This window comes from Carassius auratus, chromosome 25, assembly GCF_003368295.1.
Source record: "Carassius auratus strain Wakin chromosome 25, ASM336829v1, whole genome shotgun sequence".
In the NCBI taxonomy this organism is placed as follows: Eukaryota; Metazoa; Chordata; class Actinopteri; order Cypriniformes; family Cyprinidae; genus Carassius; species Carassius auratus.
Genome location: NC_039267.1, coordinates 14402139 through 14428099, shown reverse-complemented (window position 1 = coordinate 14428099; position 25961 = coordinate 14402139). Strand labels below are relative to the sequence as shown.

The following is a 25961-nucleotide window of genomic DNA, read 5'->3' as shown; positions in this document are numbered from 1 at the left end:
AGAATCAGAAGCTTCACAGAAAAAGTCATTCCGGTTTAGAATGATGGGACAAAGAGTAAGTGATGACAGAATTTTCCATTTCTGGATGAACTATTCCTACATCCCATCAGGCTTGCAACATTTTCCTTGAGAAACGGCTCAAACATAAAACCATCGGTGGAGACGAATCTACATATACTTGGTATTCTAATACACGCGCTCACTGCACGGTTGGTTAGGCACAGCAGGGGAAGGAGCCGGGCTGCTCGGCACAGGTGTGCTGTCGCTGGCATGAAGCTCCTCTTATGGTGCTGGCGAGGGCAGCAGGAAAATTGTAGCGTTCCGCAACTCTCTCATCCTACATGGAAAATTCCATTACACAAAGCTTTGTTGATGTGTGCGGCTGAATAACACAATCCTTGTCCGGACCCTCATTTATATGAGAAACCCCCCTTCCCCCCGAATGCACGCTCCGTAAACAGGAAAAGCTGCCTTTCACTAAAACAAACCAATTCCTGTAAAACAAGCTCTGCTGAACATGAACAAATACAGACAATGAGTACATCTGAGAAAAGCGTTTTGTGAATGCATTGAATAATAATTTAAAACCCTTGAGGTTACAACCTAAAGTTTATGTACTGTATAAATGTAGTAGTATCACACTGAAAAAACATAAGGCACTGACCAGATGGGTGAAAAAGCTTAATGAAGTGTTACACGACCAGATGAACATACACGTCTGGTCATCTATAAGGAATGCAATGTAACACACAATTAATTACAATTTAAAATGTACAATGCATTTTTTTTTCCTGGGTGTAATTTCTCTATATTCCGAAATATTTTCCATGTTAATCGGCAGACATCAACATTAGAATATCATTTTTTTTAAAGTACTGTTTTAAGTTGTATTAAAGTTAACATGAAAAACATCCACAAATAATCCATATTACTGTATGACATTAGCAAAAAAAGAAAAAAGAAGAAGGTTGGTTTAGTACAGATCAATTTATCTTACAAAAATGTATTACAAAATTAATTTTTCACAATGTGTGACTAAAAAGGTGCATAGGGTAAAATTGTATGTGGACTTTGACCTGTAAATTTCCTTTAGGAGCATTACTATCTATTATTGTACTCCTAAAAGCATTGTTTTTTTATTTCTCCAGCCCAGGAATATGGGCTCCCAAGCCTCTAAAAAACAGACTAGCTGTGCAGATTTCTGAAAGAGTCTATAACTCTGCAGCCATTCTCTCTGCGCTCACTTCTCCTTTCAAAGACACGCTGTGTTTTGTCAGCAAATACTGTGCTTAGGACAGACCCTCCATCGTCTGACAGCTGACAATTCCTGAAGTGCCCCACCACATGCTTGCACAAGTCATATTTAATAAGAGTGCTAAAAATATCACTTTCTTTAGTTTTTTTTGTGTGTGTGGGGAATAATTATAGATTTGAGGATGCTTATTATTATTATTATTATTTCAGATCAGTATGAGAATTATTGAATTAATTTAAAATAGGGATGATTTGTATGTATTTATTTTTTACTAGCAAAATGCTTTAAAATGCATTCTGACAGTTAGACAGTTAATATAAAAATTCTGGGTAATACTAATAATTACTTTCATGTTTTGGCGCATATATATATATATATATATATATATATATATATATATATATATATATATATATATATATATATAATAAAAACAATTAAAACTGAAAATGTTGAATATGCATCACAACACTATACTATGCTATATGAAAAGTGATTAAACAGTGTTATTAAATTACTAATATTTGTAAAGATTATCTCTAAATGATAACAAAGCATTTAAAAATATGATAAATGTGCATGCATATTCTTGTAAAAATAATAATAATAAAAAAAAATACCAGTTTCCAAAAGGGAGTTTTTGTGACAATGCCATATAAAAAAGCATTTTTTGGGTCTTTCTGTGAACAGTTCTTAAAATGAAATGTTTTCTTATCCTAAAGAACAGTTTAATAATCTAAAATAACCCTTTTTTTTAAACACTAAAGAACTGTTTAATTGAGAGATTTCAAGAATGCCTAAAGATTCTTCATGGAACCATCAATGCCAATTAAAACCAAAAAAATATTCAGCATATTGCGGAACGAACGTCCTATGAAGCCAACAAAACAAATAAAAAAGCCATGATTTTTCATTCACATCCTCTTACAAACACACACACGTACACACTCACTCGCTCTCAGTGGATAAGTGTCATATGCTGGCTGTCTGAAGCGATTACAGGCAGGGGCCGTCTGGGTGTTAAGTTAACCCAGGTGTTTGATTTCTCTCTCACTATGAATAATTGATAGTCACATGTGTAGAGGCAGGATGTCACAGTATACTGCATCAGCTCTAGCCGTGCTGCAGGTGCTCAAGCATTTAGGATGTTCAAGGAGATCGGACACCCTTTGCTTGAAATCCAAAGACAAGTGCTCTGAAAAGCCACATTTGAGATTCATATTACTACCAGGTATAAACAGCAACTCATTATGGGATCAAATAAAAAAATGCAGAGGTGGGCGACATTCCAGTAGACACGATTAACTTGCTTTAATCACAAAAACGTATTGTTTGCATACATTTTGTTTAAGCATTGCCGCTTAAAAACCATTCAGATGCATTTAACAGTGAAAGAGAACTAATTTTGTTCAAGAAAACTATGCAGAGCATTGGAGTTCTATTGCCACTTTATAGGAGGTGTTGAACTAGTGCTGGTTGATATGGTCATTTTTCAAATCGTCATATCGTCAGCTTGTAAGATCGACGATACACAATATTATTGTGCATGGGTGGGGCAAGAGAGAGACTCTCCGTACTTGTCATAGCATAACTATTTGGTGCTTTAAACAGTGCAAGTGCACGAGAATGAGCCTATGGAAGCACCAATAATCAAAGAAATATACTTCCCATCTTCAGTTTAATTTATTCAACTGTTTTATCATTCTAAAAACTGTAATAGCTCACCTCTTCTCAACAAGCCACACGATTAGAGGTATCATACTTTCTGTAGTTCAAACGGTTTGAGACAAGTGATGCCCTGAATTTAAATACTCCAGATTAGGGAGTTCACAAATCCTTAAGTAAAAGCGATTCTTGTCCTCCATATTGTAAACATGCAATGTCAGGCACTACTTTAATCTCTATTATTATTGCATGAGGCATCCATTCCCCAGTTTATTAGCGAGAGGACACAAGTGCATTTGGCAACTGGCCTGGGACTCAGATGATGCAAATAGCACAAAAAGCACGCAACAGAGACAATTTCACAAGACAGCCAAGGAAATCCAAGAGGTGAAATGGTTGGCGTTTCCTCTATGTTCTCAGAGATTCCTCAAGAGATTCTAGCCCACAACAGCAAGACTAACACTAAAATAGGCCTTTAAACTTGATGTCGCCGAGAATGAGGAACAAAATTGAGTCAAAAAAGCACAAGTTTATTAAAGTAATACTCCCCTGCTGATTTGTAATAAAACAGAATATTATATGTCTCCTTCAATGTGTGCCTCACTACACCTATAGGGTGAGTGATATACATTATGATGCAAGTCGAAGTCAAGAAAGTATGTGCGTGCAGACTCCACAATGAAGGCCCTCGTCCACCGTGACAGCCGTATTGATTTGGCCTTCTCTCTCCGCTCTCATAAAGCTATCTCTCTTAGACCACTTAATCCTAATGGCTGGCTTTATTCACTTTTCTCCCACCTCAACATCGAGCTCAAGCAATTTCACACAATATTAAAGATGATACGGCCCAGGATATTGATAATGGTGGGGAAATATTCTGATTCACTGCAATCTTTAGTGGATAAATTGCATTTCTGATCACTGGATATTACGTTACCATATAAAAACAGCAATTTCCTTCAACTTTTTTTTCATTATAAGAGCATTTTAATGATACTTTGATTATTGAACATCATACTAATGCATTGACTCTCGATTTCCAAATGACTTGTTGGGTGCTTTGCTTCTTGTTCAGACATGTCTTAACCAGCAGTTCCTAGCAAGCAAAAACTGCAAAGTGGAGACCCAAGTGTCTAAAGTCTGGCTCTGCTAGACAAGGGGTACTCTACTGGGTAAATATCTAGTCTGGCAAATGTTGCACATTCAGATGAGCCAATTCACGCTGTAATGACAGACAAATTTGTCTGGTTTTGTCAGATCAATGCGTTATCCCGGTTGGCATCTGCTGCCAGTGTTTGGAGTTTATTGAACATGTTGAACCGGTGTTTGTTGGCTCTTGGAATGCCTAGGTGTGATATAAAGTAACCTGGTGACCATTGGAGTTGGTCTGTCGGTGTGGTGTGAATTGGCTTTTAAGCTCCATAAGGGTTGAACGGTGTAGTCATTGAGCTCTCGAGAAAATTACCCAAAGAGCAAAGACAGACCGCAACGTAATACGGTGCCGCTTCATGATGACACCATTTTTTTGTAGCCATATAGGCACTATGCAAAACAACTCATTAGCCACTTTTCAACTGTCAGGCCAAAAATAAACTTGGTAATGAAAAATGCATGCCAGGGCCAGTTGTGTTTGCACGGTCACTTCTGGGACTTGATCAGGCCTTGTCGGGACTTCCTCAGGGCCAAAAGCCAGGGTATTTTTTTTTTTGGCCCAAATAAGCAGTTTTAAAGTTAAGGGATCACAGTATGAGGCAGAAATGTATTATATGTGATGCTAAAGGCTATAGTGTTTCCCCATACATTGATTTATTTGTGGTGGGCCGCCACAATATCAAAACTGAGTGCCACAAATAGATTTCCCAAAAGGCTTTGACTTCGTTGAATAAACATGAGCACTGCACATTTCAAAATCAAAACCCGGCGTGGGTGTTTTTACAGTATAATCACTGCATTTCTGAAGGAAACGGATTGTCTTCAGAAAAAGTTAGATGCCATTTTAATTTCATCTAGCTTGTAATGGCTGATAAAGCAGCATTTGTGAGTGGAACGCTTCTTTGTGTACAGCCGTTACCAGGGAAACCTCTATCTCTCCCACTCTAAAAGTGCCTCTTGCTGGCAGAGAATGAATTTACATAAGCCGCGTTTCCACCGCAGGAACTTTACCCAGGAACTAGGAACTTTGAGCCAGTACTTGGCGTGTTTCCACCGCAGGAACCAGGAACTAAAAGTTCTGGGGGAAAAAAATGCCCCTCACAAAGCCCCTGCTGGCGAGGTAGTACTTTTTCAAAGTTCGGGAACTTTCGGGGGCGGGACTTGGGCGCTAAACATCCTGATTGGTTGAGTTCACGCAGCTTTGTGATTTCAACCACCATTTATTCTGATAATTTTCAAGATATTACTGTTATTGGGTCATGAAATATTATTTTAAAGGTATTTCAGGCGAGAATGTAGTTGTTTAAAACTCAATTCTGTGGTTTATTTATAAAGACAGCGCCTATTTAAATATGTTTTTCGCCAATCTCGGAGACGGTGAGCTCCACACGATCAACGGGAGCTCAGTGCTCATCTATCTGCCGAAAAGCAGCCTCACCTCGGCTAGACCTTCTGATATGTGCTGCTGGCTCTGATGTCTCTTTAGTGGTTTAACATAAAATATAATTCATTTTGGGTAAATCTAACAGGTAATCTTTGGTCTGTATTAAATTTATCTTTATGTTAAAATAAAAATGGCAAATTTATATAATATTTCATTTCATTTGAATTGCTGTATATATACACATATCCCTGAACTAAGTACATGTCTGCAGCTGTTATTGTTTAAATGAAAATGAAAGGAGGCAGTGGTATTTGATATCATAATTCATTTTATTGTAAATATACAGTGAGGAAAATTGCAGTAGTCAAGGCGAGCTGACTGATGTTATCAAGTACGCTGCTGTTCACAGAATTACCGGATTTGCGTCGTTGCAGACATCACACTCCGGAGTCGAATGCGCAAAGTCTGAACTACTATTGAACTACTATTGAGAAGACCTACATAACCAGTCTATTTGCCTAATCTTCCCGATACTTTACACCGCGGTGGAAACGCAGGAAGCAACAAGTCTGGGGGGAAAAAAAGTTCCTGGTACAAATGTTCTGGGTAATTTTGGTGGAAAAGTGGACATTTTTAATACAACTCGGCTTTTATTCACCTGAAAGAAGAAGTCTTGTGCACCTAGGATGGTTTGAGGGCGAGTAAATCATATGGTAATTTTTATTTTAGGGTAAACTAGCCCTTTAAGGGCGAGTTTAGTGTAGGTCCAACAGTGGAAACACAGCATGGTTCTGGCCTCCAGGCTTGAGATGCAAGGCTATTTGGCCTGCCCAGCTCATTGTTAGCCCTGGCCCGACAGTGGAAAAATTGCTTTTGATGTGGAGTTGCAGTAACATTTCCATGAAGTCCATGAGACAGTGGAGTGTCTCTCTTTGGCTTTTTGCAAAATCTGCACAGATACAACCTTGGACAGCAGACTAATACCCAATGCAGCATTATGCCACCAAAGTGTGGATTCAAAGGAGGACCCCAAGAGTTAAAGGTGAAGATCATAATTTTAAGAACTCTTAGATATCAAATATCTAAAAGTTTATAACCAAAGAAACCCTCAAACTACTGGGCTTGTGCATTGCTGAGCTGAATGAGGATAATATCAGTAAGCTATACATATATGCTTCTCACTCTTCTAATGTAAAGCGAATAAAATGTAAAATGAACTCTAGATTTACATTATAAGAGCAGTGATATGCAAACAGTGTCAAAAGCTTGGCACTCTCTCAGATAATGTCCCTATGAAATAACATTCATCTGTGCAAAGCTCTAGCTCGTGATGAAATTATAAATAAGAGATGGCATAGGCATAAATACACCTTACCACAAATCCTCCAACTGTCTGCAAAGACCAGTCTCTTTTTCTTTAGGTAAGGGCAGCTGATGTATTGGGATATCATTCTTTCTGTCAATCTTACTGATTGTTTGTGGCTGAAGAGATGCTTTAACAACATCATGGCCAGCAGGTGACGGATAGGCCTGTTGTTTGGCACTGACACAGGGAGGCAACACATACAGGGGAACCGTATGAAGAACTCAAGATCTTTAACTAAAGAACAAAATTCTCAGTATTCACAGTAGAGGAAGTAATTAGATCAATTTCATATGTATTCTAATTACAGAAACACAATGAAGGAATTCGGTAGGAGATATGGCTGCATAGGAACTCAAGAATTTGCATAGTCAGCAACTCGTTGTTTCCTCTTTTGAACACACGGTTCATTCCACCCACCTTTGTTCATAATTCACACAGTACATATTCAAAAGAACCATTATGCTGAGAGGCAAACAAAAACGGCTTACTGCTTAAAACAAAAAATAACACTCATACATCAGCGTCCTCTTCAAACTATTGAAATTAACTGAATATGCAGTGTAGTTCTACAATGATAAAAATGAGTCATTGTGCTTTTAATCATGTATTGAAGGTGTCAAAAAAAGTATTTTTTGGCCACTCAACTGTCATGGGAACAACTACGCATTAACAAAAAAAAAAAAATTACAAAAAAGAAAGAAAGAAAGAATCTGATGCTTCCAAAAGTAGCATAAAAGCCCTGCTCCTGTTTAAATATTCATAGAAAGGATGACGGCAGAAGACAGAAATGTTGCCACTAGTTCTGGAGATTATACGTTTCAAAAGTCGTTATAAGACAATCAATTGGAGAGGACATTTTGATGGGTTTTTGCAATGGAAACAGGGAGGGTAGGATTCAAGTGAGAGCAGCAAACGCAATCAATAGACTGAAGAGGAGTGAACGCCTCTCAAATAAGCCATAAGAAGATGTGCCCACAAGAGTCCTACCTGACACCTAATTCATCATTAAAGGTGCTGGAGTGGGTGCGTGGGTCTCCTGTGCTGGATTGTTCTAACAGGCATTAATAGTAACAGCGACACTGAGGAAGCATGTGTTGGTGGTTGTAGGCTTATGAAATAAACTGCTTCTGGAAGACTGGCTTTCTTATAGGAAGAGCACCCAAAGTGGTTTCCCAATATAACTTAACATTTGTTTTTCAAAAACAATGTTTTCCAACAACTGACAGACATAACCTTGCTTTTTTTTTTTTTTTTTTTGTCTAATCCTGTTCTTTGAAGTCCATTCTGCAAAGGTTACTGCCAACACATGCTCTGGAACTTCCTAGTATTGATTAGTTGGTTGAAGTATGTTTAGTTAAGGATGAAGCCAAACTCTTGCAGGAGTGTGACCCTCCACAAGTAGGATTGGACACCTCTGATATGGGACCATTGAAAGGTCAATGGGAAAACTCACCTTTAAATCTCGAGCCACTTCCAGGTGATTATCGTAGACCAGAACGTTGGCTGTCAGGTTCATCCTGTCTTTAGCGACAGTGGATTCTCCTTCTAATGCATCAGATGCAACTGCAACCTTCAATAAGGGATGCTGACACTTGGTCCCATCCCACACCTGATCACATTGGGTAACCATTAGTTGTACAAACTGGATTTGAGATTCAATGATATTGAAGATTCAGATTCTAGTTAAAATAGCACCTTTAGTAGGATACAACGACTATCCATGACAGCCTTGGCTAGCAACTGGCAGGTCAAATCAAAGTACATCCCTGGCTTTACCAAGGACAGAGAGACTGTGAGGTCCTTAGATATCCAAGACTGGTTGGCAGCCCATTGGCGAAGCTCCTCCACCGTACGTATATCGGATTCTCCAAAGTGAAATGATTTGCTGGAGGTACGAGGGACTACTGGACTGTCAATTGTTCCATCGAATGTGACTGTAGACCAACCAAAAGTGTTCAAGAGAGACATGGAGTCCCTGAACATGTCAGTCTGGGAGGATATGAGAAGAAAATCCATTAGCCAATTAGAGCCTTAAAGTTAGAATGACTTGAAATTGATCACACTACAGAAATCACCTTAATACATGTCACCAACACATTTACTTTAATGTTAGAACTATATTTGACCGATGTGTTTGCAATGTTTAAATTTTAAAGTGTCTTTTAGCTGACAGGTCTTTAGTCATTGTAGGTTGGCAAGTTGTTATGTTGTTGCTTGCAAGCGTTGTTGGAGGTGAACCGCATGACCAATATTTGTCAATGCAAATCAACATCTGCTATTTTTTATGTTTTATATGAAGAAGATGCTCAACACAGAACGTCAGGTTTCAGGTGCTAGTCTTTGATTACTTTTAGTCAGGCGTGTCCATTTTTGCTCCTAGAGGGCCACATTCCTGCAAAGTTTGGCACCAGTTTGCTCCAACACAGCTCCCCGGAAGTTTCTACTGGTCAGGTGCATTTAATTATTGTTAAACTTTGCAAGAAGGTGGCCAACCAGAAATCTAATTGGACTTCACTGCTTAAAGGATTAGTTCACTTCAGAATTAAAATTTCCTGATAATTTACTCACCTCCAAGTTATCCAAGAAGTTCATGTCTTTTTTCTTTTAGTCAAAAAGATATTAAGGTTTTTGAGGAAAACATTCCAGGATTTTTCTTCATGCATTATATAGTCATACTGGCAATGTCACATGTGACATAGTAGGCTGTTTCGTCGGCTGGGTTCTTGTAGAGCCCTTTGAAGCAGCACTGGAACTACAATTTGGATCTTTAACCCCTTGGCTCCCATGGAAGCCCACTATATGGAGAAAAATACTGGAATGTTCTCCCCAGAAAGTGTCAGTTCTTTACGACTAAAGAAAGAGAGACATTAACATCTTGGATGACGTGGGGTTGAGTAAATTATCAGGAAATTTTTATTCTGGAGTGAACTAATCCTTAAATAAACTTATGCATTTAGCAGACGCTTTTATCCAAAACGAATTACAGTGCATTCAGGCGAACATTTTTTTACCTAACAAGTTCCCTGGGAATCTTACCCACAACCTTGCGCTGTTAATGCAATGCTCTACCACTTGAGCCACAGGAACTCTACAGGAAGACTCTACAGACTTTCAATATTCCAAGGAACAAATAAATAGGCCAAATCTTCTTACCTTAAATCTGTGAAGTCGAATAATGTCCCCCACTCTGAAGATGACTGGGTGATCCTCCAATTTTTTAGAGAAGATGTTGCAGCCCACTTTAACATCCGACTGATCAGTGATCTTTAGTGTAGAGCAGTAATCTAGTGAAACATAATGAGGTACGGACAAAAAAAAAAAACACTCTAGCATGAATGGCTATGCAAAGTGACCAAATATTAAAAAGTCAATGTACTGCTTATACTGCTAAAAGACAGAAGTAGTCACACTTCAACTTTCAACAAAACGATCAACCTTTTATAATCACTTACAGTGTTCTGAACCCATGAAACTAATGGAAACAACTTACCACAATTTGCATTTCTGTTTAATTTGATCATTTTGATAACATCATTTATATGAGTTCTATCTGCTTTTGCTTAAGACATGTTTAGCATTTCAAGAATGAGAATATCTACAGGTCAATATATCCAGGAGTTGCAGCCTCACTGAGCATTGATCCAGGATCAATTGGTTACCTTTTGGACCCGATGCACAATTCCCTCTACAGATCACACAGTACGGCAGTGTTTACATTCTGTCCACTTATCAAAACGCTGATAATTCAATAAACCAATTGAGGGTGCCAGAGACCCAAGTGTATTTACATGAAGAAAATTGCATCAAGTTAGTATGGTTATGCACCATGAGAGAGTGTTTTGGCCATAATTGGTTTGTGACAGCTTTTCTTCAGATGCATTCTAAGACTTTATGGTACAAATAATCTCATACTAACACTGCAGAGAGCTCACGGTCAGTAGCACAAGCCAAGATCTCAGTTTTGTTTTGGTTGCCTCTGAAATGTTATTTGATCACTAAAGTGCAAAGAATAATTTACAAACTTGCCTCGAAGAAGTCTCTGTCATGACATACTCTGAGAGAATAGTTCAACTATTCTGATATCCATTAGAGTTTTTTTTCTTTGTTTTGACGTCTATTTCGAAAGTGGCCCTGAAAGTCATTTAGAAAGTCATCTTTTCTCTGCCCTCACTCTCCAGAGGGCTCAAATAACAATGGAGGAGCCTATTACAGCCTTGAAGAGATGAAGGAAATTCACTGACCTGAACCTTTAGAGGGGAAAGGCTGTTTGAAGAAGGTCACCACGCCATAGACATTCACCACTGTCTTGGGCTTTAAATCGTTTAGGGGAACATAAGTGTATTTGGCCTTCAAAGAAAGAGAGGAATATTGCCATAAAACAAATATTCTGGCTTTAACAACAGAAATGGTAGCAAACAATACCTTATTGCAACACTGTTTTCTGTAGACATTGCAAATGCATGGCAGTGCATTGTGTTGAAGTGAAAACATTGAAAACATTGTTTCAATGCCAAAAAATCCAATGCATTCATTCAAATGAACACTTAGCTAGTTTCCCTGACTTCATCTTCATTTAGTCTACGCTGCATGTTGTCTGGAGGCATGTATTGTTGAAGCACTTGATCTGGCTCAAACTAATTTAAAAAGAGGTGTGCAAATTAAAAAAAGGACGTTGTACTCGAGTGAAGAACCAACCAATCACACAACCAGACAGAGACAAGTTGAAAAAAGCCAGTAGACAGAAGCCAATTTAGATAAAAGAATCTCCTTGATCTCTGAGGGATAAACCGCATATATTGTATTACGGCAATGTGGGAGAGATTTGTCACTTAAAGAAATGCATACAGCACCTCTGAACTGGAGGGACCATGGGAGGGGGCGGCCGAGGGACATACCTATCAAACACATCCATATGGGGAAAAAAAATCAACCAAAATAAATATTAGAAAAATATAAATATATTAAAGTAAGAAATATAGTTTTCAGCAAAAGTTCAAGAACACAGTAGTAAGGGTTTTAAAATGCAAACAGATGACACTCACATAGACACAAGCATCTTGGCCATCCATCTCTAGCTGACAAGGATGTAGTTTGTCTCTGAGAAAAGATGGAGACTTTTTAATGGTAAAGTCTGCCAAAAGGACAACATCCTAAAGAACAAAACAAAATAAAAAAACAATTGTTGTAATGCATTTCATTTTGTGTTATACCAAACATAATAAAAATTTCCAGTAAATAATTCAATTCATAAATTAAACTAATGGAAATCTAATATATTCGATATATTTAATAAGAGTGGGAAATTATATTCATATACAGTTTTATATATGTATATATATAGCTTGCTAAATTATTTAATTAAACATTTTGTAAGACCATACACTGCTATTTTTACTTGTATTTTTTATAAATGCAGATTGCGGTGTAATTGTTTATCAAAAACCCTAAATATTTATGTGTATTAAAAGCATGTCATTATTAATAGCCTGTTTCCTTTCACACTGAGACCGATTTCGACTACCACAGAATAATATTTAAAACTTCCATTATGAACAGAAAAGAACTAAAACTAAAATTCTGCAAATTCAAAAAAAGTTCCCAGAAAATCCTGATCCTGATGAATATGATCCATAAAAAAATAAGTTTGTTTTTATCATCATTTTTTTTAAGACTAAAGGTTCAATAGACATCTTGTTTATTTTATTTTTTTCATTATTGACCCTAGATCAAGTATTTGGGATTTTCTAAGCCCATTTTATCACCTTGCTAGGGGATCATTAATTCACTTCTTTAAAAACGTATGAATACCACAACAAGCCACATGATTTGAGATATCATTCATGTGTGTAGCACAAACATATATTCAATATATAGTTAATATTGTTTATAGTTTATATATAATTTATTTTCAATTTCCCAACCCTTACATGAGGAATAGTAATAGCAATTATTGCCTTGACAAACACCCTTATGGGTGAACTTGAGATGAAAGAACCAATCAAATGGCATCCCATTCCTTAATATTAAGGAACGACTCCAAACTTGATTATTTTTAGACTTCAGCCTCTAGATAAATTAAGCTGACTTTTATTTAACCTATCGAAGAGTTTAATCCTTGCTTACAGGGATCCAAAAACGAGACCGATAATGTTTAGCTCTATTACTGTATATATACATTGCCAAGCATCATGATAGCTCATCAATTCAAAGATTTATCTTGTGCCATTGTTTAAAGAAACACTGTTACCCATGCCAAATGACAGTTTTACAACCCCTCTTCCTGGCAACAACAAAGAAAAGTAGAGGCTGTTTGTCAAAAGTTGTTTTAAACAACTGTTGTACTATGAAACACCTGCTGTTGCATGTGACGACTACAACAATTGCAGACCACCATGTTCAACCTCCATCTTTGAGAACAGGAAGATTTAGAACTGATTTTTAGACCATTCCTGGAAATATGGGTGATGACAAGGCATGTTGTTTTCCAGTAAGCATCAGATAATTTTGCAGGTGACACAAAAGGAGGATCCTCGGGGAGTAAACGGCTGAGTTTTGACTGAAGGCACATCTCTCAAGGCTGATTTTCTCTCTTGGAGACATTGTCTGTCAGTGGGGAGCTGATCTGAGCTGTGACCATTGTGTCGCTGGAGGAGGAAAGCGGAAAAATACTGGCTATGCAACCGCAGTGCTTTGCACCCTCTCAAACCATCTTCACATAAATGAGGTTACATCAGATGACCTGTTTTCAAAGTCAGTGAATTCAGGCAGAAATATTTGCAGCATAGATATGACAGGGCTTTCATGTACTTGGATTCTTTTTACTGCCTTTTTGATACGATGAAAAACTAATCTACTTCTAGAAAGAAACATATATTGACTTTCTCAACCGCATTTAAGAGAATTATTCATATTTTAACCGTAAATTACCTTTTAAACTGATTATTCATTTAGAAGACGCTTTTAGGGATAAAAAAAAAAAAAAAAGTATGGTTCTTGAATTGGCTTTTCTGGAATATGAACCTATACCTTTACTTTGTTTATTAACTAGGCAGAGCATGACAAGATTTGAAGATTTAAAAAAAAAAACATTTTAGTGTGTGCAAGGTTACTTGACCCAATGTGGCAAAAAAAAAAAAATTAGAAGACAACTGACTAAATGTCTTGTCATGCATCATTTGTCAGAGCTCCCACTTGTTAGGACAAATCTCCTATTAAAATGGATGAGATGTGACTTGCCACATCATGCTTGAAAAAGCCCTGAATTTGAACCACAAGCGGGGCAACTATTAATTATTTTGATATCAGATTTATCTTTTGATTATTTAACTGATTTACCTATCAATCGGATAAAAAATTTTTTTTTAACTTTTTTTTATTCTATTTAAACAAAACATTTTTTTCGACAGTTTTCTTGTGCACTTGTGCTATAGTATACAGGACATTGGTGATTAATCGATAATCAAATTCATTGTTGATTATTTTCATAATCGATTATTGTAGGATTTTGCTTATTAGGAAAGAGAGAGAAAAAAACAAGCCCCAAATGCCTAAAAACAACAAACAAACATTTGTGACAGTAATTTAAAATGTGGTTAACTGAAATTTGACAGATGTATATTCATGCTGAATTTGTACTTTTAATTTGGCTCTTAAACATCATTAGATTATTTTATCCTTGTGAACATTAGGACAGACATATTATAATAGCACATTTCCGGCATGTCACATATTCATATTTATTTTAGCCAAAATATTTGTAAATAAGCTTTGACAATAATATACAGGTAGGTATTTTGGTGCATACAAGTAGCAATTTTAGTGAAAAACAGCACATGGAAACATGACTTGTTACTTAACAAAACTGACTGCAATGTTTCCTTCAATGTTCAACGTGTCTCCTTTCTCTTTGGAGTGTTACAAGCTCTTGGTGCATAAAGAAGATCTGTAAAGTTACAAAGACTAGTCTCAAATCTAAAGAGATATTCTTTATCAAAGAAGACTGGCATGCCCCCCTAAAACTGCTCATTCAGACACGCCCCCACGTCTACTTCACTGTGTGGAAATATTTTGTAATGCTGCCCAAATGTTCATGCAAAGAAATGTTCATGTGTATCTAGGTGAAAGCAAAAGCACTTTATTTGCCCTTCCAAAACACACACAGTGAAGTCCGTGGCTTGTGTACTGCAAACACATACGAGCTTCATCACTGTGTCGGTCACATGACTCTGTTCCTCTTTTGGTCTTGAACTGATGGTAAACTTGGTTGTTTGGCCAATCACCATGAACTGGATCAGTTGGCCAATCAGAGCAGATTGTGCTTGTCAGAAGGAGGGACTTTGTAGAAAACTACGCGTTTGAGAAAGGCGGGGCATAGAGGACCTACAATAATGTACCGTATTTGTGTTTTTTTTAACATTAAAGGATGTCAACATATTCTGTTACACCAAATAATGATCTTTAAAAAAGCATATGACCCCTTTAAAATTATTTTATATAGTCATGGTAATGTTGCTAATCACAAAGATTTAATGCACTTTTTATTTGTATATTGAGCACTAGATTTTGTGATTTTTATCTCAAGAAAATTACAGGACAAAGGTTTTATAATATCAATGAATCAAAACTATTATTCACTGTTTTCACTTAAGAGTCTTTCTGTTGCATTGGTCTTATATTAAAATGTTTTAGTCAAAAATGAGTAGATAAATACTGACATTTGTTATAGATAAACAGTTTTTCTGCTGCATATAAATAGCAATTTCGTGAAAAAAACAGCATGAAAACATGCCTCATTATTGAAAAAAATACTTTGAATGCATTTGGTTTCTTGCAATACAACTTTTAGCTATAATGATTGTTTGGTCAAAATGACACAAAAAAAAGCACAAGTGAGCCATTATAGTGAAAATACACAAACACCGATGATAGATAAAAAATAAATAAAAAATAAAAACCTGCTTTAGCTTTATCACCCAGACCTCCTCCTCCATCCGTTTTACAGCCTGGAGCTTTGAACATATGTACATCTACATATATTTCCCCAATACTCAAATGAATATTTGAAGGTTTTATAGAAGCCTACCCCTTGTCTGGCAGACTGGGAGAAGTCCTTGGCCAACGTGCCAAAGAAAATGACATTGATTGATGTATGTTCAGCAGTTCTCTGAAGGGGGTCCTCCTCTGAGAAAGAGAGAAAGTAAACAGCAAGGACAGAGTGAGACTGGCTACAGCTTTCATTTCAAGACTCAAAATCTGCAGGGCTGAGAGCTAAAAATGACAGACACGAGTGAATCTGAAGCATGCTTTGAACAAGCTTCTCCAGGTAATCAAATTGATCCCATATTGTGCCTCTTTTCTTTATATGCTGCGGTATATTAGTTAACATTTTAATGGAGAAAATCAATGCAGTCCAGAAAGCAGATCTTTCTATACAAATCTTTTCAAACCTAAAGCGGCAGAGCTGCTTTAAACAGGAAGGCGAAGTGTGAATGCCAGACAGATTGAGTGTCGCTGCTGACAAAACAGATCAGCTTGATACGTCGCAGGGTTGTTCATGATCTTTGTCTTTGAATTTAAATTCAAATGGCGAAACTCACCTTTGATCTCCGCTCTAAGCATTTTGATGCCATCTTTCTGTGCACAGGATATCACAGGACCTTTGTGAACCACTGTAGCCTATTGAGAGAAAAGAACTCATATGTGACCAAAACCAGTCTTAAGTCGCTGGGGTATAACTTTAGAAATAGCCAAAAAAAAACACTGTGTGGGTCAAAATTATTGATGTTTCTTTTATGCCAGAAATCATTAAGATATTAATAAAGATCATGTTCCATGAAGATATTTAGTAAATTTCCTACCGTAAATATATCAAAACTTAATTTTTGATTACTAATATGCATTGCTAAGAATTCATTTGGACAACTTCAAAGGCGATTTTATTTTGATTTGTTTTTTTTTTTTTTACATATAAAATGAAAGATCTGTGAGACTTGAGTTAATGTAGATGCAGTTCCACTTGTAAATGATGGCAGATACTCAACATCAGACGATAACTACAGGCAGTCCAATAATTGGTTTAACCATATTTATTACTGATTAACAGCTGTCAGTTTTATGGCACCATTTGGTGGCTCTCTAAGGAATTTCACCCAATAATGAGGTTTCTTTTTCTTTAACTTTTTTAAATTAACATGAGATATGTGCAGCCAAACAATTATGCAGTGTCCAAACCAAATAAAAATGCAATGCTAAATTTTTATATATAATTATATATGACCATTTAGTTCTCAATATAACTCTGCAAACTGTTAGTATTATTCATATATTTACAAATATAATAATAATAATAATAATAAAATGTCTATATTAACTGAACATGTAATATACAGTATGTATAATAAATCTGTGACCATTCAGATCTTGGCACTTGTTATTATTTATTAGTGCTTTCAAACGATTAATCACATTCAAAATAAGTTTTTCTTTACCTAACAGATGTGTTTGTGCTGCGTATATATAAATACACACATGGATGTGTATATGTAATATAAATTGCATAAAAATATACATGTAACATATTTAAAATGTATATAGTGTATGCGTGTTTATATATACATAAATATACATACACACAAATATCATGTAAACAAAAACATTTATTTGATGTGATTAATCGCAATTAACTGTTTGACAGCACTATTATTTCTTAATAATGATAATCATCAAGTAAGAAGAATGTTATACATTTTAATAATAATAAATTGTAATATCAGTAGGAGCATGAAATAAGTACTACTAAACGTTTTATTGCAATTCGGAGTATAAAGTTCAGAAGAAGTTTGATGCTTGTTATACAAGCATGCATTCGTAGGAGCAGAAATCAGTAAAGAGTGGCTTCAAACCTTGACACATCTGTGTGAGGGTTCAGAGGTCATTGTGAGGCTTGTTATGGATGTGCGCTGGAGATGAGAAGGGACCTTGGCATCTAGGTCAGATGAATCATTGACTTTTTGTACAGGCATGTCCTTTTGATAATAGCCTGTAAAAGTAAGAATTAAAAAAAATAGATGCGTATATGTTGCCAAGAAAAAGGAAAATGCGTTGATAGCAGGAATAAAGCAACATACGGCACCACAGTCAACATCTCAGAAACAATTAAGCCTATATGGCACCGAGCCACAAAAATAGACGCTTCATACGGTTGACTAATTGAGAATGAAGAATTGCATGTACATGCGTGCGCCCATGAAAAATGTACCAAAACTCATCTTGAGAAAATGGTGTGGATCACTAATTAATTCTGAAAAGTCTACGGTTGTAGCTTGCCTTCAATCAATGGAAGCAAACCTGAAATGAAAAACATCTCAACTCAAGCTGCTCCATTGAAACATGAACGTGTACAACAGCCCATCCTGATGAAGTGGAGTTGCATTCAGTGGAGCTGAACATCTGGGAGAGATGCTCCATCGAGGGTCTTGATCTTTTATAGACCTTCTGGCCTTTGCAGCGCTTGAGCACTATAGAGGCTCGACCTCTCGTAAACAACATCTGCTGGATGCACATCACTTTAACACTAGCACTACCGGAATTCTATAACTACTAGAACTGCCAATAGCGGTCATTTTGACTGTTCATACCAAACAGCAGTGAATGTCATTTTTGTCATGTTATATTTACTTCAAAGCTTCTATGGTCATGTTTTATGAAAAATGTGGGGTAATTTAAGCATACATAATATAATATGTTCGTGATATTATTGTGTAAGAGCTACTAGACCTCCCACAAAAGTGCATGCCGCAATTTGCTTTCCGCAATTTGCATCCGGCAAGCTGGAGATCAAAGTTTTTCACCGCAGTTAAAACGTTGTTTTTGAAAGTCAAAATGTCAACAAATATAAAATTAAGCAGAATATTTCGTTAGATAAAAACATATTGTGAATTTTGGAAATGATTACATCTGTCTTTATTCAATACATTTTGACTTTTGGAGTTTACAATGCTTTAGCATTATCGGAAATGTTTGGACCACACGAATCGGAAACAATTTTATGCAGCCTCTAATGAAATCTAGAATGAATAAATAGTTCTGTTATATTAGGACAGATAATAAACTCTGAATCACTCTCAGAATCAGTGTCAGATGAACTGTCAAGAGACCAAGAGACATCGCTCTCTGCTCCTCCATCAGACTCTGCATCATCAGTGTTCTCAAGCAAGGATAAAACCTCAGTGACAGTCATTTTCTTTCTTGTTGCCATTTTGACGGTAAAGCTAAGTTTTAGCTTAGCAAAAGCATACAAAACTGCCAGAGAAAGGTTGCTAGGCAACAGCTACGCACATCTTTAATGTCGGGAAAAAGCGCTGAGGAGATACAACGCCTGTAATATGTGCGGTCAGATTGACCGCTATGGCCATTCAAGGTAGAAATACTCAGAACTCTTTTGTGTTTTGTAATTTTAATAAAATAACAATGTTAAAATAAAATTTACATTAATTTAAGAAAAGTCATGGAACTGTAGTTATATGGGTTTTATTTCAACAAAGTTATTACATTGCAAATCTTTAAAACGGTCAAAATGACTGCCTTGGTAGTTCTAGTGTTAAAATGATGAATCGAAGCAGAGAACATGACAAAAGTTGTAAAAAAAAAAAAAAGAAAAAAGAAAAAAGCACCTCTGGTTCAGGAAATTTTTCCTTTTAAGATAGGATTATTAGGGATGCACCAAAATAAAATCTTAAAAATCAAAAATTAAACATTGGGGCGAAGGACGATTACCGAACACGGTTTTTCCAAAAAAAATTATTCCATGTATTTTGCCCTCTTTTTTTTTTTTTCACCATGGCATATATTAAACAGCCAAAAAGGGCTTTTTACTGTTTTGTCTTGAAAAGCAACAATTTCAAAATATTTGCTTAACATTGAAAAAAAAATTTTTACATTCTAGCAGACATTATACCAACAATGAACAATTTGGATTGAGTGAATAAAATAATATTTTTGGGCCATATTTGAGATTTGAATCAGGCATGTATTTTCTATTGTACGAAAAAACTCTTTTAAAACATTAGAATATATTACAGATGCTAATTTGAACACTATGTGTGAATATTACAATAAATGCATTAATAGAGCTGTTGTAATTATTATCATTACTGCATTTTTAAAATTTATTTTACAAAACAACAGTAAAATTACAATACTAATTATAAATGTTGATGAAGTTCTTGCATTTTCTCCCGCAAGACCTCAGTGCAGCTGACAGCAGATATAAATGATTCTCGCTATGAATTTGCGAAGATGTTTATCGCATTGTGACATGCCTTTAAATAAATGTATAAAAATGTTACTGAGCAACTGACAAGTAACTCTGTTACAGCAACAGCCACCCTTCCTCTTCTCTGTCTCTCGCTGTCGGTGCTTATAATGATTTTGCATCTTTCTTGGACAAATTTAAATCCTTTTATACTTATGTTTACTGCATTAGTGCGGGCCTCTATTTGATCACGTCACATCATTGTTTGGTACATATTATTCTGTCTTTCGATTTATTCATTTGCCAAACTTACAGTGCATCCCTTAAGATGTGTGCCTGTGTGTGTTTGTGTGTTTTGGAGGGGCTGTGGATTTGGAGAGTGATTCGCAGTGTGGGTTAGATCTTATGCACTCAAAGTTAGCAATAGCATGCTATTACTTTACAAGTCTGAAGATGTGTTCGCTTGAGTGAAATGGTATTTTTTTACTTGATCAATAATAGATGCACATTTCCTTTTGAAGAAAATTAGAACACTTTAGCACACAATTTTGAAAGGAGTACATATTTACACTTTTCTTAAGTAATAATATACTTTAAAATAATGTAATAGCTTCTTACGTAAGATTAGGACTGTGCAAATAATTGAATGCGATTATCATGCGCATATCGTCAGTAAAATGCAATTCTTTCAAAAGGAGCAGCATTTACTACACAGAGCCGTAGTTCAATTCAATTCAAGTTTATTTGCATAGCGCTTTTTACGATACAAATCCTTGCAAAGCAACTTTACAGAAAATTAAGTTTCTACAATATTTAGTAGTAGCTTATCAGTGGTAGTAGACTATCAGTTTACGTGCATATGACAGGAATTTTCAGAAAAATTAATAGAAGACGTAGTCAACCAGACGGTGGACATTATTAACAGCAATTATTATATAATAGTTCACTGACAAGCTACGCAATATTGCGTTAATTTTTGCAGATGTATCGCCTGCAATAATTTGAAGTTTACTGACAAATGTAATCAAGCATTCATGGTAAATGTCATGTATTTAAATATATTTGTTATGAAGTTGCAATTTAGCACATTTAAAATATATTTACAATATAATACTGAGTTAAAACTACAGTTAAAATTATAATCAAGTACATAATGTGCTTTAATACGTTAGTAAACACATCAAAATAAGTGTACTGCCTTTAAGCATTACAAAATATTACTAAAACAGCAATTTATAATGTACTTTGAAGTACAAATTTTATTTTGACATTATTATAAAGCCCACTTTTTAAGTTACTTAAAAGTGTACTTTAAGTGTCCTTTTTTCAATAGCATTATATGCTCTGCAAATAGGGTTTTTTAAGATGATTTTTAACATTTGAAGTGCACACTTTTCACAAGTGTATTTCCAGGCTTTTGGTAATTAAGAATAAATCAGAACTTACCGAACAGTTATCCATTTTCTGATTTCAAAACGCAAATCACAGTGAAAATGTCAGAACAAATATTTGCTTCTCTAAACAGGCCATAAAAAGCAGCAGAGCAACCTGAAAGCGGAACCAATGGACTTCAAAACTGTGGGCTAAGCCTCAACTCTCCTGGCAAAACGGTAATTCTGGACTCGCTTTGGATGAATCTGTGGAGAATACCACCTGACTAGTGGCCTCCAGGTAATCTGAGTCTGCGGCCCCTGGGCGAGTGTGCTAAACTGAGTGGGCTTATGGGTAAGAGTGTCTCCATCTTCACTGACCTTGAAGAGTAGTTTTTAAATACACTCAAAATGAAAACCACGGGTGAATGGAAAGTCCACCTCTGACACAACCTCTCATCGCAACAAAAAGCCGATAAACCAAGCAATTTACAGCTTACACATCACCGAAAACACACTGAATGAATCTTAGAGTTGTTTAAAAGAACTGAAATTCACTCTGTCATGTGTCTCCTCACCTTCATTCAGAAATAAAGAAGCGTGGCAATCAGCGGTGACTGAACTGATTTTCAAACTGTCCCTGAAAAAGAAAGAAAAAAAGACGCTTATTTAGACATCTTGGCACTGCGGATGTATTTCTTTCACATTTTGATATAGTTGTGCTATTCGCCCCCAGACGACGTACAGAAGACATCATTACACAGGGCATCAGGACGAACCGTAGTGATGTTGTTAGCGCTTATGAATATTCCTACGCATTTCTCCCAGGCACTCCGAAAAGGAAATTGAAACCTCCGAAGTGGAACAGAAAGGAACTAAGCCTGCACAAAGTGAATTAGGCTTTACTGTTAAAAGCACAGAATTCAGGAAAAGACAGGAAAATCAATACATGGTGTGTCTAATTAATTCCTGAAGGGATTTCTCAACTCCAAACAAGAATTAATAAGCCCAGACATCATGTTTTTTTTTTTTCTTTTCTAAAATCAGGACCTCAAAACACTCACTCTAGGATTCATCACAATAACACACAGCCAGCTGCATCCTGAATAATCAGAATATGCTTGCTGGACAACATAAACTTGAACTAGCATCTTCTGAAGGAAGTATATTACAGGGCAAAGGAGTTTTTTTTTCCCTGAAGATGATTTTAGTGAAACTACTGAGTTCTAGTGATTGTCTGGCCAAAAAAAAAAAAAAACCCCACTCACTTAGCAAAATAAAAACAGAGGTTTCAATTGTGAAGAAAATGTCGGATTTTTAAAAACACTGGACAAACAGTGAACAGAAAACTCTACATAAAAAAGGTACAGCAGGTATTAAGTGAAGATTATCTACATTTCACAATGCAGCAAGCAATACTGATTTGGAAAATTAGTTTTTCATCAGAACTTTTACATAAAATGCTTTTATGGAACAATTATAGCATTGCCTCTAGGAATAAATCTTTATTTTTGTAGTGGTTTGAAAGGAATATATATTTTGTTATGGATCTGTTGTTCTATGATAGTGGAAACATTCTGTCTTATGAAGAGACTTCAGGCATTTTTACAACTTCCCCATTCCCTTTAAAGCATTTCGACAAGTTATTAAAGCTATTCCAAATGGGCTGATAAATAAATAGCCGTCTAACTTTTGGAAGCGATAAATGATAATTCCAGAGTTAATAGATGGTGCTGAAATATTTACTTTCTCTTATAATAATACAAATAATAGACAAATATTTCAGTCAAAACATAAAATCTCCCCTAGAGGAAAATTCCACTGGAATGCAAGAATTTCTGGTATTTAAGTATCTCGGTCAAATACTTACAAATTGTGTGTTTTGAACAAAGTTAAAGAGGTACACTTGAAAATACTTCACAAAATTGGCCAGTGTGCAAAATATCTTTTTAAATTCATGGACACTGACAATAGCAGCATTTTCTGTACAGTACACAAGGAAGACTGGTCTCTGTCGTTTTATAATTGTGATTCTGTCTTGTAGAATTGGTCTAAAGTTTGTGCCTTTTAATTTGTTCAAAGAAATGTCAATTGCATGCTCTCTTTAAAAGATGTTATTCACACATATTCAAACAACAGCGAAAAGACTGAGTAGGCCATGAAATTAACTTTTACATTTTGCGAGGTAAATAGTATGTTTATTTAAAAAAAGTGAAATCCATATCAAAATTTAATATATTTTTATTAGAAATAGAAGCTTTTTTTTGTTGTATAGTTCCCCCACTGATTTTGTCCTATAATGAAGATAATTTGTAGTTTACTATGGTTAAGCTGTATAAATGTATGTTTTGATGTTGTTTTTATTATTGATGTTTTATTTTTCTCTCTTAAATGCACGTAAAGATTGCTCTTCTCTATATGTGGACATATTTTTTTTAAATATATGGTAATGTTAAATCTTTTTTCAATGAAAAAAAAAAAAAGTCTAAAATGAATTAAAAAAGGCCTTCCACTTCTCTGACTGGCTAATAAGCCCCTGACTTATGAATTTATTAATTAATTGCCCATTATAGACTAACCAAAGGACAAACATTTTATTTGTGTTACTCAAAAATTGGTTTGTAGCCTATGGTGCTTATGTAAAAAATGCCCAAAGATATGAGCACGGCTGTGCACAACTAAAACATCTCCGGCCTGGACAAACAAACCTGCCACACATTTATGGCTCTCTGCTGTGTTTAAATTGATATATTTGAGTTTAAAAACAGCAGCATGCTTCAGGAACATGGTAATGTGACCCTTTGAGCTCCTGTTAACAAAAGGCTTCAGTAATAATGCCAACATCACAACAGCTAATGTTAAATGTTAGAGAAAACAGCTCCTCAGGCACAGAGAGAGAGAGAGAGAGAGAGAGAGAGAGAGAGAGAGAGAGAGAGAGAGAGAGAGAGAGAGAGAGAGAGAGAGAGAGAGAGAGAGAGATGCAATGACTGCTGGCCTTTATGTAATTGAGTTTATACACTGACATGTATACATTGCAGGCTTGCGTTAATATCAATGCTAGCGGTACTACACGAGCCATCAAACTGAAATCATATCGCGTTTTAATTTTGCACTAACTTTAGTAAACACTATCACTTATTCACACAAAAGCACGATTAAAGTCAATATATTAAGTGTCCTGAGGCTGCATGAGTATTTAATGCACCGAATGTATCATAAACATACGTTTAATCGTGGTTAGTAAATGTTTGTGTCTATACATTTGTTAATGGCAATCGAATGCAGCCACATGCATCTCTGCAGAGCCAGCAAAACAATGTAAACACCTGCACAACTGAGGTAAACAACTAAGTTAGCTGTTCTAGCGAACTTTCCCACTTATGTTACTTGAGTACAAGCTGTCTAGCGCATTTATTTCGTAGCTCTATTTGCATCCGTGCATCTTGATATTTTGCAGTCTACAGATGAGGAATATTGCATTCCTCTGACATGTCAAACTCACCGCACGCTGCTTTAGCTTCCTGCTCCTGAAGGTTTGAATAGGCGCTTGCTGTACCGGACATTACGTCACTGTTTGACGTATTTAAAAAAAAAACCGCGGAAATCTCACCGCGTGGGAGCAATAGTAAACTCTTTAGTCTTTATACGTAAATGTTTGCCTTCAGACAATGGTATTTACTGAAACGAAATGCTTTACAGTAGTATGGAATAAAAAGGCAAAAAGTATTCCACAGTATAGGCTATATTTAAAGCATATAGCTTTTTGTTTCATATAAACTATTAAAAGGGAAAAGTTAACATACAAAATAGCATACAAAATGCGGACAATTGTATAAAATTACGAAATGATCAAAGAATTTGACTATGTTCAGAATAGATAAATAAATGTAAACTTAAAAACAGAAACTAACTTACTACACAGATACCACAAAGTAGGGTGAAATTACAAATCAATAAACTAAACAATTACTCTTTCAACAATTATTCCTTTATCAATAAAGCTAATTTGTGCTCAAAATTAGCCTCAAAAGCAAAATAATCAGATAATTTAGACACAATAAAGATTAATTTCCAAAAGTACAAACATAAGCAAACCTGTAAAATGACATTTGAAAAGTGAAAAAAGTTTGTGTTTACAGTTTGTGAAATTCTGTTCTATTTTGTTTTAATGTAAAGTCATAATATACAGTAATATATAGCCTAATCTTGTTTTAATCCGATATTTGCAGTGGTTACCATTTACAGTTTTAGTGTGTACTACCATAGTGCGATTTTGTGTAATAAAAAGAGTTGGAATCAGTTTGAGGAACCCACAATAAAAACACACACACACACACATTCACAAATGCATTTTCCTCATTTTTTGATTCATAGATAATAACTAGTGAGTTTTTTTTTAAGAATGAACTAGGAAATGTGCCCGGTTTACATTTCAGAAATCTAGTCACCTTGCAGTAAAGTAATTCTTTATGATTCATACAGTATTGCTCATTACTTGCACTGATGTACAAGATTGC

At 35.7% G+C, this 25961-nt stretch overlaps 1 protein-coding gene across 5 annotated transcripts in view; it reads right to left on the bottom strand.

Annotated features, from left to right (window-relative positions):
* pot1 (protection of telomeres 1 homolog) overlaps window positions 1-25017 on the bottom strand; it is a 34167-nt gene extending 9150 nt beyond the window's left edge. For 2 of the 5 annotated variants that reach the window (XM_026202819.1, XM_026202822.1), the window contains exons 1-11: window positions 24947-25017; window positions 22023-22084; window positions 17724-17860; window positions 16419-16497; window positions 15905-16002; window positions 11865-11972; window positions 11673-11717; window positions 11064-11169; window positions 9976-10106; window positions 8518-8811; window positions 8276-8431 (exon numbers count right to left, since the gene is read on the bottom strand). In XM_026202819.1, the coding sequence (XP_026058604.1) occupies window positions 8276-8431; window positions 8518-8811; window positions 9976-10106; window positions 11064-11169; window positions 11673-11717; window positions 11865-11972; window positions 15905-16002; window positions 16419-16497; window positions 17724-17843 (1137 nt within the window). In that variant the 5' untranslated portion in view covers window positions 17844-17860; window positions 22023-22084; window positions 24947-25017. Of the gene's footprint in view, window positions 1-8275; window positions 8432-8517; window positions 8812-9975; window positions 10107-11063; window positions 11170-11672; window positions 11718-11864; window positions 11973-15904; window positions 16003-16418; window positions 16498-17723; window positions 17861-22022; window positions 22085-22189; window positions 22326-24946 lie in introns of those variants that run through there. The other 3 variants (XM_026202820.1, XM_026202821.1, XM_026202823.1) reach the window with 3 other exon arrangements.
* Window positions 25018-25961: the final 944 nt, after the last annotated feature.